At 38.2% G+C, this 18,696-nt stretch overlaps 1 protein-coding gene across 1 annotated transcript in view; it reads left to right on the forward strand.

Moving 5' to 3' along the window:
* LOC145981431 (uncharacterized) overlaps positions 1–18,696 on the forward strand; it is a 291,232-nt gene that overhangs the window by 171,528 nt on the left and 101,008 nt on the right. The window contains exon 3 of the mRNA XM_083114665.1: positions 8,889–8,997. Within this exon, the coding sequence (XP_082970791.1) occupies positions 8,889–8,997 (109 nt within the window). The remainder of the gene's footprint in view (positions 1–8,888; positions 8,998–18,696) is intronic.

The following is an 18,696-nucleotide window of genomic DNA, read 5'->3' on the forward strand; positions in this document are numbered from 1 at the left end:
CTGAACAAGAACGGAACCACTATCAGTAGCGTCACGACAGCAGGGCCGAGAACTCAGACTGAAAGCACACGTCCGTACGTTTTGGCATTTAACGGCAGAATCGCATGCCTACGCAAGGACTAGAGAGACTGTGGCGCCATCTTCAATGACGTCACCATGCTTCTCATGCACCAAGGTATGTCCATAGCAAACTTCATTACATTATGATCAGTTGCTTGATTTTTATAAAAGAAGATCAGGGCCGAGAGCGAATGAAACACCCTGTATTACCGCTACTAGGGGAGGAGGAGAGACAACAGGAATATTCGCTAAGATTCAGTGGCGGATTATTGCCCATATGTGTTTGTTATTGCCCCTTCATCAGCCTCATCGTATTACCATTTACCTCTAAAAATATCATGGGGTGCTGGAAAAGAAATCTGAATTCCAAATGATTGATTTTATTTCACATTTATGCCACTTTTATTAATAGCGAAGATAAGGATGAGTCATGATATGATGATTTTGATGAAGGGACATTCACAAGGAACAATCATGCCCAGGCCGGGATTCGAACCCGGGACCCCTGGCGTCGTAGTGCGCTGTGATAACCATTCCGTCACGGAGGTCGGAAAAAAAAAGTAAGATAAAACTGATCGAAAATAGCGATATACAATTTGACCCCTAAATAAACGTTTTTGTATAAAATGTCTATTAACAATATCATTTTGTATCCGTAATGTCCATTTTAGTTTTAGTGCCTATATGGTACAGCCAGAAACTACTATCTCCTTTATTGATATAGTTTTAGTTTTGCATTTATTTTAGTAAGTCCACATCTCCTTTAATCGCCTTTAAAGTGTATGTTTTTCACCAATCAGTTGCTTGTTATAGCTTTTTAAGGACCTTCTTCCCAAAGTTCTCATTTGCACCTCCCATAATGCATCAGCGTCTGAGTATCTATACAACTTTTCCGGAATGTCTGGAGTAGCGACGCGCAGAGGCAAAAGCTTGTGGGCGGGGCCAGACTAGGTGGAAAAGAGTGCGATTGGCTAGCCGAGTCGCCCCATGCCGCAGGACATCTCCCCTCAGCGCGTTCATTGGACGAGGCACACACCCGCAACGTGCGTCAAGGACGAGTTCGCGTTCTCTTACTCCACTCTCTTACTCGTCACACTTTAGAAGCAGTTTCATTTATATTTTAATTCTTTGTATATGATTCATGAAACATAAAATTAAAAATATATAACCCAGGAAATTTGCAAGTACAGTAAAACCTCGTTAATTCGGACCCCGATAAGCCGGACTTCGCTTAATCCGGACAAACAAAATGAAAAGAAAGCAGAATGCAAGGTTTTAAATGTGGCGAGAAGTCAACAAGAGAACTTCCAAAAGAAAAGGCAGTCAACCACTGATGAAATTCTGTTTCCCGCAGACTTTGTTCTGTACTGTACAGTGTGCCCTTTAAATACACCATAATAAACGTGTTTTGTTCTTATAAACGGAGTTTTAATGCACTTTCTATTGTTCTTTTAGAGGTTATTTCAGTTAATCCGGACTTTCGTTAAACCGGTCAATTCACCCCTCCCCCATTAGTCCGGATTAACGAGGTTTTACTGTAGTAGTATTTGTTATGTCTTAATCTTCGTGACATAAACATAAATACACATGTCAAGACTGGAACTTCATAAGTAATATATTTTAACTGAAAGCAAGGTGGATTACCTGGTTCCAAATGTCCCTTCTCCGCTCCCCGCTTCCTTTGACAGCATGTACGCTGCCCGCCGTAAGACTGGACAAGAGCTTTCAGAAGTAAGGGGCAATTTTTTAAAGTATTAGTATTGTTTTATAAGGATTATTATTTGATGCCTATGACATTTCCATCCCGGTGAAAAGCAGGGTTGTTACAGGTCCAGGGATTTTAAATAAATTCGATTCCGGTCCAGGAGAGAAAATCAGCAAGTATAAATGGGTTCTGGACCGTAAAGAACCTTTTTATTTGTAAAGTATTTCAATTCGGTCCAGGAACTTTTTTTTTCGATCAATTTAAATACGGTCAAGGAACCTTTTTTCCGAACCAATTTAAATTCGGTCCGGAAACCTTTATTTCAGGTTCAATTTCAATACGGTCCAGGAAAATTTTTCTTCCGAATCATTTTAAATAGGGCCCAAGTTCCGTATTGAAATGAAACATTACGCAACTTGGATCAATTACGGACCTGAAGATAAACAATTATCCATTTGTGAGCATGAAAGACTGATCAAGATGCTGGCTGCCTCAAGAATCTAAGGTACTAGGTAAGTTAGAAATGGGCGAAACGCAAACGCTGTAGTCAAGTTACCGCTCTCCATGTAGTCCCATTCTCTCGCGCGTCTTCATTCACTTGTTTATAGCAGCACTACCCGTCCTGTTGTGATATCTGCTGGGAACACAGCAGTCTGACGTTACCTCAACGACGGCTCCTATTGGCTGCGGTTCCTGGATGCTGGAGCAATATGTGACGGGTTCGTATGAACTCAATGTGACGCCACACTAATATAGTCCATTGCGTTATGTACAGTAACTCTTCGACAAGGGAGTTTTTGAATCTGGGCACGAGAGAACAACAGCGTTATTATTTATTCCCTGTGCTACGGTTTCTACACCCGCAGTGTGACATTCCAATGTAAAACGTACTCGCGGACATTTTTAGAAGGCAACTTTTAATCGGTCAACCCTGGTCCAGGAATTGTAAATAAGTTCAATCTAGGACTGGGAGAGAAATTCAGCAAACGTAAATGAGTTCTAGACAGTGTATAACATTTTCATATTTAAAGCATTTCAATTGGGTCCAGGAACCTTTTTTTCCGGATGAATTTAAATTCGGTCCAGGAACCTTTTTTTAAGAATGAATTTAAATTTGGTCCAGGAATCTTCTTTCCGGAAGAATTTAAATTCGGTCCAGGAACCTTTTTTCATGAATGAATTTAAATTCGGTCCAGGAATCTTCTTTCCGGAAGAATTTAAATTCGGTCCAGGAATCTATTTTCAAGAATGAATTTAAATTCGGTCCAGGAATCTTCTTTCCGGAAGAATTTAAATTCGGTCCAGGAATTTATTTTCAAGAATGAATTTAAATTCGGTCCAGGAATCTTCTTTCCGGAAGAATTTAAATTCGGTCCAGGAATTTATTTTCAAGAATGAATTTAAATTCGGTCCAGGAATCTTCTTTCCGGAAGAATTTAAATTCGGTCCAGGAATCTATTTTCAAGAATGAATTTAAATTCGGTCCAGGAATCTTCTTTCCGGAAGAATTTAAATTCGGTCCAGGAATTTATTTTCAAGAATGAATTTAAATACGGTCCAGGAATCTTCTTTCCGGAAGAATTTAAATTCGGTCCAGGAATTTATTTTCAAGAATGAATTTAAATTTGGTCCAGGAATCTTCTTTCCGGAAGAATTTAAATTCGGTCCAGGAATCTATTTTCAAGAATGAATTTAAATTCGGTCCAGGAATCTTCTTTCCGGAAGAATTTAAATTCGGTCCACGAATCTATTTTCGCCGCATCAATCTAAATACGGTTTAGGGACCTTTTTTCAGGAAGAATTAAAATACGGTCCAGGAACATTATTCCGGATGAATTTAAATTCGGTCCAGGAACCTTTTTTCAAGAATGAATTTAAATTCCGTCCAGGAATCTTCTTTCCGGAAGAATTTAAATTCGGTCCAGGAATCTATTTTCGCCGCATCAATCTAAATACGGTTTAGGGACCTTTTTCAGGAAGAATTAAAATCCGGTCCAGGAACCTTTATTTCGAATGAATTTAAATTCGGTCCAGGAATCTATTTTCAAGAATGAATTTAAATTCGATCCAGGAATCTTCTTTCCGGAAGAATTTAAATTCGGTCCAGGAATCTATTTTCGCCGCATCAATCTAAATACGGTTTAGGGACCTTTTTTCAGGAACAATTAAAATCCGGTCCAGGTACCTTTATTCCGGATGAATTTGAATTCGGTCCAGGAATCTATTTTCAAGAATGAATTTAAATTCGATCCAGGAATCTCCTTTCCGGAAGAATTTAAATTCGGTCCAGGAATCTATTTTCGCCGCATCAATCTAAATACGGTTTAGGGACCTTTTTTCAGGAACAATTAAAATCCGGTCCAGGAACCTTTATTCCGGATGAATTTGAATTCGGTCCAGGAATCTATTTTCAAGAATGATTTTAAATTCGGTCCAGGAATCTTCTTTCCGGAAGAATTTAAATTCGGTCCACGAATCTATTTTCGCCGCATCAATGTAAATACGGTTTAGGGACCTTTTTTCAGGAAGAATTAAAATACGGTCCAGGAACATTATTCCGGATGAATTTAAATTCGGTCCAGGAACCTTTTTTCAAGAATGAATTTAAATTCCGTCCAGGAATCTTCTTTCCGGAAGAATTTAAATTCGGTCCAGGAATCTATTTTCGTCGCATCAATCTAAATACGGTTTAGGGACCTTTTTTCAGGAACAATTAAAATCCGGTCCAGGAACCTTTATTCCGGATGAATTTAAATTCGGTCCAGGAATCTATTTTCAAGAATGAATTTAAATTCGATCCAGGAATCTTCTTTCCGGAAGAATTTAAATTCGGTCCAGGAATCTATTTTCGCCGCATCAATCTAAATACGGTTTAGGGACCTTTTTTCAGGAACAATTAAAATCCGGTCCAGGAACCTTTATTCCGGATGAATTTGAATTCGGTCCAGGAATCTAATTTCAAGAATGAATTTAAATTTGGTCCAGGAATCTTCTTTCCGGAAGAATTTAAATTCGGTCCAGGAATCTATTTTCGCCGCATCAATCTAAATACGGTTTAGGGACCTTTTTTCAGGAAGAATTAAAATCCGGTCCAGGAACCTTTATTCCGGATGAATTTGAATTCGGTCCAGGAATCTATTTTCAAGAATGAATTTAAATTCGATCCAGGAATCTTCTTTCCGGAAGAATTTAAATTCCGTGCAGGAATCTATTTTCGCCGCATCAATCTAAATACGGTTTAGGGACCTTTTTTCAGGAACAATTAAAATCCGGTCCAGGAACCTTTATTCCGGATGAATTTGAATTCGGTCCAGGAATCTATTTTCAAGAATGAATTTAAATTTGATTCAGGAATCTTCTTTCCGGAAGAATTTAAATTCGGTCCACGAATCTATTTTCGCCGCATCAATCTAAATACGGTTTAGGGACTTTTTTCAGGAAGAATTAAAATCCGGTCCAGGAACCTTTATTCCGGATGAAGTTAAATTCGGTCCAGGAATCTATTTTCAGGAATGAATTTAAATTCGATCCAGGAATCTTCTTTCCGGAAGAATTTAAATTCGGTCCAGGAATCTATTTTCGCCGCATCAATCTAAATACGGTTTAGGGACCTTTTTTCAGGAACAATTAAAATCCGGTCCAGGAACCTTTATTCCGGATGAATTTGAATTCGGTCCAGGAATCTATTTTCAAGAATGAATTTAAATTTGGTCCAGGAATCTTCTTTCCGGAAGAATTTAAATTCGGTCCACGAATCTATTTTCGCCGCATCAATCTAAATACGGTTTAGGGACCTTTTTTCAGGAAGAATTAAAATACGGTCCAGGAACCTTTATTCCGGATGAATTTAAATTCGGTCCAGGAACCTTTTTTCAAGAATGAATTTAAATTCCGTCCAGGAATCTTCTTTCCGGAAGAATTTAAATTCGGTCCAGGAGTCTATTTTCGCCGCATCAATCTAAATACGGTTTAGGGACCTTTTTTCAGGAACAATTAAAATCCGGTCCAGGAACCTTTATTCCGAATGAATTTGAATTCGGTCCAGGAATCTATTTTCAAGAATGAATTTAAATTCGATCCAGGAATCTTCTTTCCGGAAGAATTTAAATTCGGTCCAGGAATCTATTTTCGCCGCATCAATCTAAATACGGTTTAGGGACCTTTTTTCAGGAACAATTAAAATCCGGTCCAGGAACCTTTATTCCGGTTGAATTTGAATTCGGTCCAGGAATCTATTTTCAAGAATGAATTTAAATTCGATCCAGGAATCTTCTTTCCGGAAGAATTTAAATTCGTTCCAGGAATCTATTTTCGCCGCATCAATCTAAATACGGTTTAGGGACCTTTTTCAGGAACAATTAAAATCCGGTCCAGGAACCTTTATTCCGGATGAATTTGAATTCGGTCCAGGAATCTATTTTCAAGAATGAATTTAAATTCGATCCAGGAATCTTCTTTCCGGAAGAATTTAAATTCGGTCCAGGAATTTATTTTCAAGAATGAATTGAAATTCGGTCCAGGAATCTTCTTTCCGGATGAATTTAAATTCGGTCCAGGAATCTATTTTCAAGAAAGAATTTAAATTCGGTCCAGGAATCTTCTTTCCGGAAGAATTTAAATTCGGTCCAAGAATCTATTTTCAAGAATGAATTGAAATTCGGTCCAGGAATCTTCTTTCCGGAAGAATTTAAATTCGGTCCAGGAATCTATTTTCAAGAATGAATTTAAATTCGGTCCAGGAATCTTCTTTCCGGAAGAATTTAAATTCGGTCCAGGAATCTATTTTCAAGAATGAATTGAAATTCGGTCCAGGAATCTTCTTTCCGGATGAATTTAAATTCGGTCCAGGATCTTTTTTCATAAAACAATACGCAACTTGGACCGAATTTAAATTGTGCGAGAAAAAAGGTTCCGGTCCTACAGCGAAACCCAATAGAACAGGAATCAACACTGCCTATAGGTCAGTCGCGATTAGCCTATGTGAGCATAGAATGGTGCTGACTACCTGTGGCAGAGTGCCACTCGGAGATAGGTAGTGGGTTTAGATATTCTGTCAGTCACGGAAACATCCCATATCCCACGTCCGCTCTCTCAGACTGCTCTCGGCATTTTCTCCGCCATTTACGAGTCTCTATGGCAACGGATCGAGGCATCGATTGGTTTGAAAATTGGTCACAAGGACTCTCGGACTGTGCAAAGTGAAAACCGGCAGCGACGGCGGCGGATCCTGCCGACAATGAAAATGGAAATGGTGGGGGGTGGGGGAGGACGAGACAGGGCCCCTTTTTTCTGGAGACGCCGTGACTGTGCGCTGAAGCATTGGCTCGTAAGTTAACCCTACTGGCCGTGAACCAGATTGGGAACTTCAGGAAGGTAATGTGTGGATTCCAGCTAGCGTCCCCCCCTCACCTCCGCCACTTTTCTCCGCCGTTCTGTTCATAATTTCCCCTCACAGGGAATTTCCTCTCAGCGGGGCATTTTCCCTCACAGTAGGAAATTTTCTATGTGGAGGTTTTCAAATCAGGAACCGTTCTCTTACTGTAGGAAATATTCTATGAAACTAGGCAATTTTTCATCGAAATAGTAACGTAGCGTTCCAACATGAACGCGGGGATCTTAAATAGGGATGTAACTTGCCCCTCCCGATTAAATACTATTGATGGTAGAGACAGCCCTGAACGGGCAGGTACAAATATCTAACTTATCATTAAAATAGACTCATGATTCGGTTTAGACTGAAGTGAGCAATGCGAATGGCAGAATGGGTGTAGACTAGCTTACCCTGTTCGGTTTAGAAATAAGACCAGTAGCTCCTGCTTCTCCGATGATTCCAGATTAAAAGACCTCGTGTCGCTCTCATGCGCACCTATTTAAACCTTCGCTTGGCCTCTCGTCACCTCTCGCCAAAGGCCAGTGTTCTTACCATTTCCTGTGAAAGGCTTACCCTGCACATTTCTAAGCAGGAGCTGACAAGGTCTGCCAGCGTCAATATTTGTTAATCGAACAGGATATGCTACGGTAAATATCGCCTTAAAATACGTTACTTAGCTTGAAAGTAAGCAATTTCCCAAGCTTCTCTTCTCAGCCGGGCTCTAAATAGACCGGAGCAGACCGGAGCGGACCGGAGCGGAGTTCCAGTTCGTAAATATCCGAAACCTTCCTGTTCCGCCTCGTCAGAAATAGCAACGGACTCTTCCGGTTCATTTGAATTTTTTTTTAGATATTTCATTACATTTTCCTTTTCAATTAACTAAATTGTTAATACTCTTTAATAGTACATATTATAGCATTCATATACCCTTGGCCTCTACGTGTAGATGATATGTTGCCGCGTGGGAGCTTAGCAGAATATGATGACATGTGTGTTTCCTTCGTATTTTTGTGACTTGTCTTTCTCGTGTTCACTTTTAAATTTGTCAATTGTTATTATTATTATTTGCTATGTCTTGTGGATTCGATTGTTCTGGTAGATTAACCCAACAAGTCAAATCCAATGCCTGATAATATGCAAGACAACAATATGAAAATTATCTCTCACTTGCATAATTTTTTCTAATAAGTAACATTAAGATAGGGCATTTAATTCAATACTATTTTTCACAATAGAAGAAGGTGATTACCATCCATGATTTCTGTCTATAAATTTTAAAAATATATGTCATACCATTTAATGTTTAAGTAAATATTTTAGTATTAATTATTATTAATTGTAATACACTAGTCGTTTTAAAAGTTATTTCCTCGTTGGTCCCAGAGACAAAAAAGACAACCTCATACTAACGAAAATAAAGCATTCCGTTTCGTGAAAATTTCCATTTCGAGCGCTGCTTCTCACTAATTTTCCTTCATAGTAAGCAACGTCGCCTCAGAGAAGGTAACTTTCCCTGACAGTAGGTAAATTCTCCTGAGAGTAGTTTTCCCACATAATAGGTAATGTTCCCTCACATGAGGTAAATTTACCTCACAACAGGTAACTTCCCCTACAGTAAGTTTCCTACATAGTAGGTAATGTTCCCTCATAGTAGGTAATTTTAATCAATTTTCCTGACACCATATATTTTTTCCTCACAAAATTTCCCTTACAAATATAGTTCTTACCAATTGGACTAATCTCTTGTTTCAGATCACTGATATCAAGCAGACCCTTCATGTCAACAATCAATGGATTCCTTTGTCTGTTGGGCGTGTCCAGAGCTGGATGCTTGTTCATCGACCCCTACAATCTTCGAGAGGTGAGTCATTGTTGTTTTCATCGCTATTGTTCCTCATGTTACCTGTATTATTGTTGTGATTCGTGAAAGTGTAACATTTAAAGGCTCCAGTTTATTGTTAGTAATTGAGAAAAAATTATATAAATACATTTTAATAAACGTTTTTACAATGTTTGTCTTTCAAAATATACAGAGTGCACCCCATGAACCTTCAAGGTTTTGATATCGTTTAGCAAGGCAGGTAGTATACAAGGGACTTTCAGAAAATAACGGAACTGCTCTTTAAGAAAGGAAACGGAGACAGTCCATATGTGTTTGTGTAGTAGTACACAATTCTGTAATTCGCGATTAAAATTATCCGATATGCCATCTGGTGAGATTTTAAGGAACCACTCGACGTAGGACACTTCGCTGTGTTGAAGCCGTTCAAAGCATGGGGAACATGCGAAAAAGTAACGTCTACTGTTCAGTTTTTTGCTCTAAATAGTTTTGTGGGTCAGGACAAGTGAAAATCTTACATGTGTTTTCCATCCCGTGGAATCAACAAAATGAAATTTGTAAATAAACCAGGGAAACAGAACAGATTGGCATAACTGAAATGCGCCAAGGAAATTACGAAGAATGCACGAGTCTGTTTATTATCCGAAAGTTGATTTTTTTACCATGAAAGTAAGTTTTAAATTGTTAGTTATGAATACAACATTTTTTGTTCGAAAACGATGTCGTAGGTATGTAATTTGGAACAGGTGCAAGTCGATTAAGTGCGAAGATGAAAATAGTTTGAGAATTGATTAATGTCTGTAATCCTAAAGGTAAGTCAGAAAAAGGAAATTGACATGCCAATTTAGCAGTTTCATGCAGGAAGTTAATTTTCAGTGAAGACTGAAGATAGCCTCAATGAAATTGTTGTTATTATTATTATCCTGTGTTGTTATTAAACCAGACTGCCTCTTTGGGAAAATAATTGCAACGGCGTGTTTACATCTTTCTCCTGCCCAAGCTTTGCAATGCAATACAGGTGAATTGCTTTATTTTCAAATCATATCTGAGAGCCTCAGTTACAACCGAGGTGCAGATGAAACAGCACTGCTTTGAAGAACCAGTGCATATACATTAGTTTCGTCTGCGTTTTCCCTGTTATTTTGCCTATCATAATTAAATGCTTCGCTCTCAGCACAGCTTCACCTAAGATATAGTTCCTGGAGTTCACATAGGATTCGCAATATTTAAAAATATCGTTCAATTTAAACGTTTCTTCCATCCCAGCAATGACAACACGTTGCTATTACGTACAACAGTACAACTACTGAATGTAAACGAACATTTATACTACTTAGAGCGGCCATATTGAAGGCGACACTAGCGCTCAGTTATAACATCATTAAGCCTTGTTTCCATGATATGAAAAACTCAATATGCTGACCAAGGCAGAAATTTATTTTATTATAAAACATGAACTAAACGTAACGTTTCAACCTTCTAGCAAGGTCTTCTTCAGACTCTGTACCAAGTACAAATGTAACAAGGTACACAACAGGACGATATATATACACAAAAATACTCCCCTCCAGACTATTAGAAAGTAGTTCTGGAACAATCTAGCAGGTGGCTTTCCCTTGTCAACTGTGCTTTCACCTGAAAGAGAATGTGGTTGGACTCTTGGAAGGAAGAAGAGAAGGAAATAGAGCGTGAGTCCAACCACATTCTCTTTCAGGCGAAAGTACAGTTGACAAGGGAAAGCCACCTGCAAGAATGTTCCAGAACAACTTTCTAATAGTCTGGAGGGGAGTATTTTTGTGTATATATATTGTCCTGTTTTGTACCTTGTTACATTTGTACTTGGTGCAAAGTCTGAAGAAGACCTTGCTAGAAGGTTACTTTTAGTTTATGTTTTATAATAAAATAAATTTCTGCCTTGGTCAGCATATTGAGTTTTTCATAGCGCTCAGATGGTAATTTTAATCGCGAATTGTTTTTATTTGTTACTAAAGTAGTTCAGCCGACCTCCGTGGAGGAGTGGTGAGCACAGCGCGCTACGATGCCAAAGGTCCCTGGTTCGAATCTCGACCTGGATGTTCTTTGTGAGTGTCCCTTAATCAATTTCATCTTATCATCATTAATCATCGGATCCACCAAGACATTTGAAACCCTGGCGAGGGAGCAGTGGCGCTACTGTCGCTAGTTAAAATTACGGGGAAGCCTGTAGTTCGCATATTTTCCGAGGTTTCAGAAAGCTTGGTGGATCTATACCCAAAAGCAAGTTGGATTGATTTAAATTAGGTTATTTAATAAAAAATCATTGTTCTAAATCACTTCAAATAAATAATTTACAGAATAATGTACGTGAGGATTTTGTAGATATCAGAATCACATTAAAGTACATTAATCTCATAATTATATAATAGTGTTTAATAGGCTCTAAGGAAGTAAACAAAATATATGTACTGGTGGGGTGAAGCTTATACCGAAAGGAAATATAATATATAACACTAAACACACTTAAATTTATCTTGATTTAAAATTTAATAAACTTTATAGCCAAAGATTGCAAACATTGTGTCATTATTATTAAACTCTAAATATGCATGGCAGCTGATATTTTGCAAATTATCATTAAAAACATTGCAAAATTCAGCTATAAAGACTAAAAAAAAATAATTTAAGTTAAAATTTTAGAATGTTGCATTTTCACCGGAAGAATAATTATTGAAATTATTTTAGTTTCACTAACATACTCTCAATGAACTCCCCGATGGCGCAGTGGTAACGTCGTCACCTTGTAATAAAGGGCTCCCGGGTTCGATTCCCGGTTTAGGCAGATAGTGGTTCGGATCCCCCTTTAAACTGTAGGTCCAGTCCCGATTAGCTTTACTGTGCATAAAGTGAACTTCAAAAATTAATCCAACTAACATACCCAACATAGTAGGTTCATATATACAGTATCAGAAAAAGAAAATGTGTATTTACATATTTTTTATTTGATTTTATCAAACTGTTCAAATATTTTACCGGACCATTTACTAGAAAAAGCCTTTCTGTGAAGACATATATATATATAAGCGAGTTTTTAAAAAAGTGAAAGAAATATATTTAAATAAAAAACTGTCAAAAATGATTTTTTAAATAATTATCATGATTTCTGTTTACCCTGCCCAAAAGTGCAGAAATGACAAGTAAAATAAATCACTCAATCAATAAGTGATAAAGCAATTCACCAATTGAGGTTTAATTTAGAAGTTGTCAACTGAACGCATGTAGGTGTTACTAAGCATGGCTTTTAAAGAAGAGCAGAGGACAGCCATCACGCTTTGTCCCAAACTCAAGAAGACATCGCCATGGAAACACATGAAATGATGCAAGAGGCTTGTGAGGATGAGCGTGAGCTTGATTGGCACAAGGCTTTTCCTGAGAGACAGGATAGTGTGGAAGAACCATCACAACAAGAACACCCATCCACTACAGAGATGAATGTGAACACCATCGACACTGTACTGAGAGAGAAAGGACGAGTAACCATTCAACAATGTTCATTTTTACAGTCTAGTTTACAGTGGTGTCGCGTGTGGTTCACATACGGGTGTTCACAATAATTTTTTTTATACTCAATGCAGATTTACTCCTCCCCTTGTAACTTCATCTTCAATTGAAAAAGTAAGAATAACCATTTCAACTTATTTTCAACAATTTCCCCCAAAACTCACGCTATATTTGAATAAATACAAGATTTTTATTCAATTAACACTCTTCTAATTACGTAATTTACAATTAATTTCTCGTCATACTACAGCCTCCTTGTCTCTGGTTATACGTTCCACGAGGAAGCTCCAGTAGTTTCATCAACCAGTGATGCCAACCCTACCATAATAATTCTAAACCTAGTAAAATTTGAATTTCGTTGGCACCTAGCGCTCTGTGTTTGGCATAATGGTAAAATCCAGCGTCATCTAAAAAACAGGCGTCCTTGGGAAACAGAGAAATTGAATTCTAATGAAGATATGTTGAGGAAATATTTATTTTCTAAACATCTTCAGATCTTGTTTGTACTTCTCCAGCGAACTTGTTTCAAACAAACGGAGTTATGCCGACCAAGGGATGAGCTGTTAGAGACCTTGGTCCATCCTCTTGTTTTCATATTTTCTTTATTCTCGCCGATTTGACAAGTGAGGAACATCTTATAAAAGGAAAAAGTTGTGGGTCACAAATAGAACAAACGGATGCCCTTACCAGTCGTCGGATTTTCTCCAACATTTTTGAAGCACTATACTGAGCCCATTTTATTGAATGGTCGAAATTCCTAATGTTGCTTAAGTATAATAAATAATCAGGAACTCTATGCATAAATTGAACTTAAAACTACTACAGTCATCAGTAGGGAAATTGAATTTTCGCTATGCGCGAAATCGCGAAATGTGAGAAAAGGATGCAGTTTTGAACATTCTGCAGATAACTAAACCCACAATGATGAAATATGCATGAGTTTTATTCGCGAAGTAATGCGAAATGTGTGCTTTTCCACGAAATGAACGCTTTTTGGCGAAATAACCGTGAAATATCATCAAATTAAGTAGAAAACACGCAAAAACCGGCAATCGAGGTTGTACGCGCAAACTGTCGATTTGTAACGAAACGTTTGCCTAAAGTTTCCTACCACTTGCAGCTGAAGAACGTTTTATCTTCCATCACATCAGGAAGACGATGCAAATTGGAATTTCCCATGCACATAATCTCAGTTCGAAAACTTCGCTCCCTGTCAAGCTGCATTCCTTTCTTGCCCCGAATGTCTACTTAACTTCCAGTTTCATTGAACTTGCTAGCTGTAGCAGCGATAAGATTAGTCTGTTCCCGCACATCACGGGATACAATGGTGTCATTTGTGTTCAGTCATGAATGAATTTTGTTTATCATCATGTGATTTTCAACATGTGTTTGTGTATGTGCAGTAGTGATTATTTTATTTGTTGGACATCAAGGATATCCTTTAAATACATACAATGAATAAATCACTTGAGACTTGAAATTTAGAAATGAAGTCATTTTGTGTTTATGTTTTCTTTTTGGTTGGACAGCTAAGTACTTGTGTACAGTAGAAAAATGATGTAGTTTATCAATTTATAGCTCTTTTGTATGTTGTTTCCTCTCATGATGAAAAAGTGTGTGCCAATTATTTTTTTCCCACCGCTGGTATGTGCCGCTGATCTAACATTTTATTTACCGCTCTCCTCAGTTTTTATTTACCATAGTCATCAGAAAATGATAATGATAAATTAATAATAATAATAATAATAATAATAATAATAATAATAATAATAATAATAATAATAATAATAATAATAGACACTAGTATAATTTTGTCGCATTTAGCGTAATCTAAGAGTTGAAGCAGCACTTGTCATGGGGTTGTTATTGCCAAAGCTCTCCTCAATCCACACACGACAGGCAGGGAGGAACTGTGTACAAGCAATACGTGTGACTGTGTAATTGAACACATTTTCCAAAACTTTCCTAGGTCTGTCTACCATAACTTCCTACACACAAAATTATCCTCGAGTCTCCACTGTTGTAAAGAGGAATCGAACGCCTATTCTTTCAGGTTCATTGCTGCTGCTAAACTTCCCTCATCAAGATAATTGACCAAATTTGTGATTTTTCAAAGTTCTCAGCATAAAAGCACTGCATTCTATCCACTTCCCCCAACGGGTGACAACGGGTGGTAATGAAAGATCACCAGTGCTTTCTTCTGGACATTGTGTGAGCACTTTTACATCAACGGAAATTGTTTGCGATTTTGTACTCTGCACACTGCTTCCGATACTCTGTGCAAGGCATGAGCTAGACACGTAACATGATTTAATTTGGGAAACACATCTCCCACAAGGCAAACATTTTTTATTTACTCAAAAAATTCCTTTGGTTTACAGAACGTCACATAAAAACTTACATTTTTACCTCAATTCGCTCACAAAATTCATAGGTGCAGAAGGGTGTTTTGGTGCAAATTAGGGGGAATAATGTACCACGGAATGGTTTTGTATGGTGATACTGTATGAGATGCAAGACTGCATATATTGGAAGCAGTAGCGTGCCCAGGATTTTCGAAAGGCAGAGGTTATGTGTACATTTTTAAGTAGTCAGTCCTCATTTTTCCATTTTTTTCCTGTCTTTGGCGTTTTTTTTTTAAAAAATACTGGACCAAAAAGGGGGTTATAACCCCCACCAACCCCCCTCCCTTATTGGGCACGCCACTGATTGGAAGCACCCAACATATTTCTTTGTAGGTGCAGCACTTAACGGTTCGGGCTCTAGTTATAACATTGGCGTTCACTTAGCCGAATCCACGACTTTTGCGACACCGTCGTATGCGACACTGTATGGAAAATATATTCCATGACAGTTGCGACACAATGTGTAAATAGCTTCACTTCACACTTTATCCAGGCTTAGAACTGGCAGCATCATGGAAGTTTTTTAAAACCTTTATTAGTTTTCCTTCACACTGGCATCATGGAAGCTGCGTTGTTAAAAAGCTGGATGTATTTATCCTTTGGCAATGACGAATTTTTTAGATCCCTTGTCAGTATAGGAGCAGACTGCATTCCCTTGTCAATGTAGAAATGTAGAATGCGTCGTTTCGTTTGTAGTTGAACCAACATCTTACTATTTTCATTCTAATTTCTGAACGTACGCCATTCTCCTCAAAAAGCGCTTAAGATCTCTATGCATTTCATAGTCTGCAAACGCTCTTTGTATTCTCTCATCTAATGTAATGTACTGACGTCGTCTACGTTTTCCTTTAAGATTCAAGGCCCTCCTCTCACATAAGTAGTCGTTGTACACAGCTTCTAATCTTAAAGTCTTCACTAATTGGTACACGTTAGGACTTGACTTTTCCGTCAATACATTAACTGTATGGTTCCATCCCTCGACTACATTGTTAGTCCTGTGCCGCTGTTGGGAGCAGTTCCACGTGGAAATGTCGAAAACAGACTTGTTCATCCACTGTTCAACGAAATAATCCAAAAAATGTCTCTATGTCGTGGTTTGGCGCATCTTCCACCACACACAGCCATCCATCATCCACGTCAGCCACAGGGAGGTAAGTCAGAGCTGAACACATTCTTATACACAGCCGCACGTCTGGATCTGTTTTGTAATCGTTTGTCAGTCCCAACTCCTGCACTTTTCGCCACAAACATTGGTTAAAGTGATAATTACAACCACTGATCTGAGCCTCGGGAAATACTTTCTTCACAGACGCTATTTCTGCTGCACGTACGCAAATGTCGCTAATTCTGGTAAACAAATTAGAAATATAGGGGAAAATCCAAGCAGTGTTGCTTTTGACGGGAAAAAAAACAGTTTTTGCCTTAGTGTCGCAAATGACGGTGTCGGAAATGTCGGAACTCCCACTTAGCCAATTAGCTCACGGCAAAATTTCAATGGAATTATCCTTGTGTGCATTGTACAGCTTTCCAATTTATAATCAATTTATATTAAAAAATCTCCGCGATCCAATTGAATTCTGACATTTCCCTCCCCCTCGCAAATCCCTGCGATGTAACAGATTTTGGCATTTTAACTTAAATCAATAGCGTATAAATTACCTGGAGAGAAGCATTGCTTTGTCCGAGGCCCTGCGTATCCTGTTCTGAAAGCCGGTCGAATGAAAACCAATATCCAGAGGCAACACTCCATCTCTATATTCAGTGTTGCCAACTATCATCGGGAAATGTACACAGGGAATCGTTTAAAATGTCCAATACCTTCGAGAAATGTACATAGGGAATCGTGTAAAATGTCCTTTACAATAGACAATATACAATAGTCCCTACACTAAGCTATGTTTCATGTCTACTATAGAACACTCTGACAGCCATATTCATTAAAGCAGTGTTGCCACGTGAAGGGAAATTTCCCCTTTTGCAGGGATATTCGGACCGAAATTTTAGCCAAAAGGGAAAAGAGAATTTCGATTAAAAATACCACAATTTCAGGGAAATTTTAAGACTTCTGACTGCATTATTACGGTTTGTGTTAAGTTCCAGTATCATATTCAAATTTTTGTTTTCTTCTGTTCCTTCCTATTTCGGCTCCCGTATCTATTTATATTTCTTTCAAGTTCATTGTACGTTATTTTTCTGTATCTTCGGATAATTGTAACGATGAGGATTAACTATTTAATGGATTCCTGACCATGATTCAAACCTGGAACATCTGACTTGAAAGCGATGAAGCTGACATGTATGTGAAAAATTTGTGTAACAGTTTTTATTCATACGAACATGGACCAACGGAAATTTTATACTACTGCTGCTGTTGCTACTATTACCACTGCTAATAATAATAATAATAATAATACTTATTATTATTTGTTTAGGTGAAGGGAAAATTTTGGTCTAAAAAGGGAAATTGAAAAACGAAAGGGAAATTGTGCCCTCAGATTGTGGCAACACTGTATTAAAGCCGAGCCGATATATCGGTATCAGAAAGTATCGGTTAGAATTTATTTGCCGATAACGATGGTAAAATAAAGTTAAAAAGCACATATATCCAGGTTGTACAGTCACGAACACTTCCAATGGAATCGTTACAACCCAGAAGTGTCCATGACTGTACATAAAGTCCCCATACCATTTCAATAAATCGTTACGTTGCAGTCACACGATAGGCTATCTCCTGGCTTGGATGGAACATGGTGGCTTCCCTTGCGGACGACGAACAGATCAGTGCCTGAACACAGTATGTCAGGGGTCGTGGTGGACCTTCTATGGTGTAGCCATTTATTGTCGGTTACTGCAAATTCTAAATAAGAAACAACACTTACAGACTGATAGAACGTCCTGCAAGAATCACTTCTGCTCTTATCTCATATTGCAACGTAATCAGTTGAAATGGTAACGAAACTTTATGAACACCCTGTACTATCATCGCAGAGGATTCTGCGAACGATATTCGTGTTTTCACCTGCGAATTGATGCATGTGTCAAGGCCCTGTGTTCAGATTAGTCCATTAATTTTAGCTTTTTCAGAAAACACACCTAGCAATAAATATAAATACCCACGAGAAGGGATATCTCATTACAGATTGCAACATTGTTGCCATTAGCAACCTGACCTACGCATATGGTTGGACAACAAAGAGCACTTGATTGTGAATCGGCGGGAACAAAAAAAGCAACTAAATTCTATTTCCGTCGCTCCAATGGGACGCGATTTGGCGAAACGTGATTGGCGGAAACAAGCTTCAGACTTAATTAAAGCTGTCGATTGGCAGTTCATTCGTCTCCAGGGTAAATATTCGTGTTGTGTTTTTTCCACTACAAATGTCCCTTGTTTTCACCGGGGTCTACATCGCATCTACAACATTTGTTTGTGGTCCGCAAACAATAAACATCACTGGTGGGGAGTGTTTATGACTTAATTTCAAGGGGAAACGATTTTTCTTTTTTCATTCGGGCACTCCACCTTTGCGCCACCGTAGAGCTTTCCTCCATTACACTCGAGGGCGTAGTGAAGGAAGGGGCAGATGAGGCTGTAGCCCTTCTCAATTGAAATAACTGAAAATATCGCTTTTTGGAAAAAAAAAAATGGTGGATGCTGTATGTAATTTGCACGAATAGGTATATTTTTGGTAAATAAAAAAGCAAAATTTCGGTACAAAAACAGTCAATTTCGGGTTCAAAGCGGTAAATAAAATAAATTTTCGGTGTTATAGTGGTGAAA

This window comes from Lepisma saccharinum, chromosome 29, assembly GCF_977018435.1.
Source record: "Lepisma saccharinum chromosome 29, izLepSacc3.1, whole genome shotgun sequence".
In the NCBI taxonomy this organism is placed as follows: Eukaryota; Metazoa; Arthropoda; class Insecta; order Zygentoma; family Lepismatidae; genus Lepisma; species Lepisma saccharinum.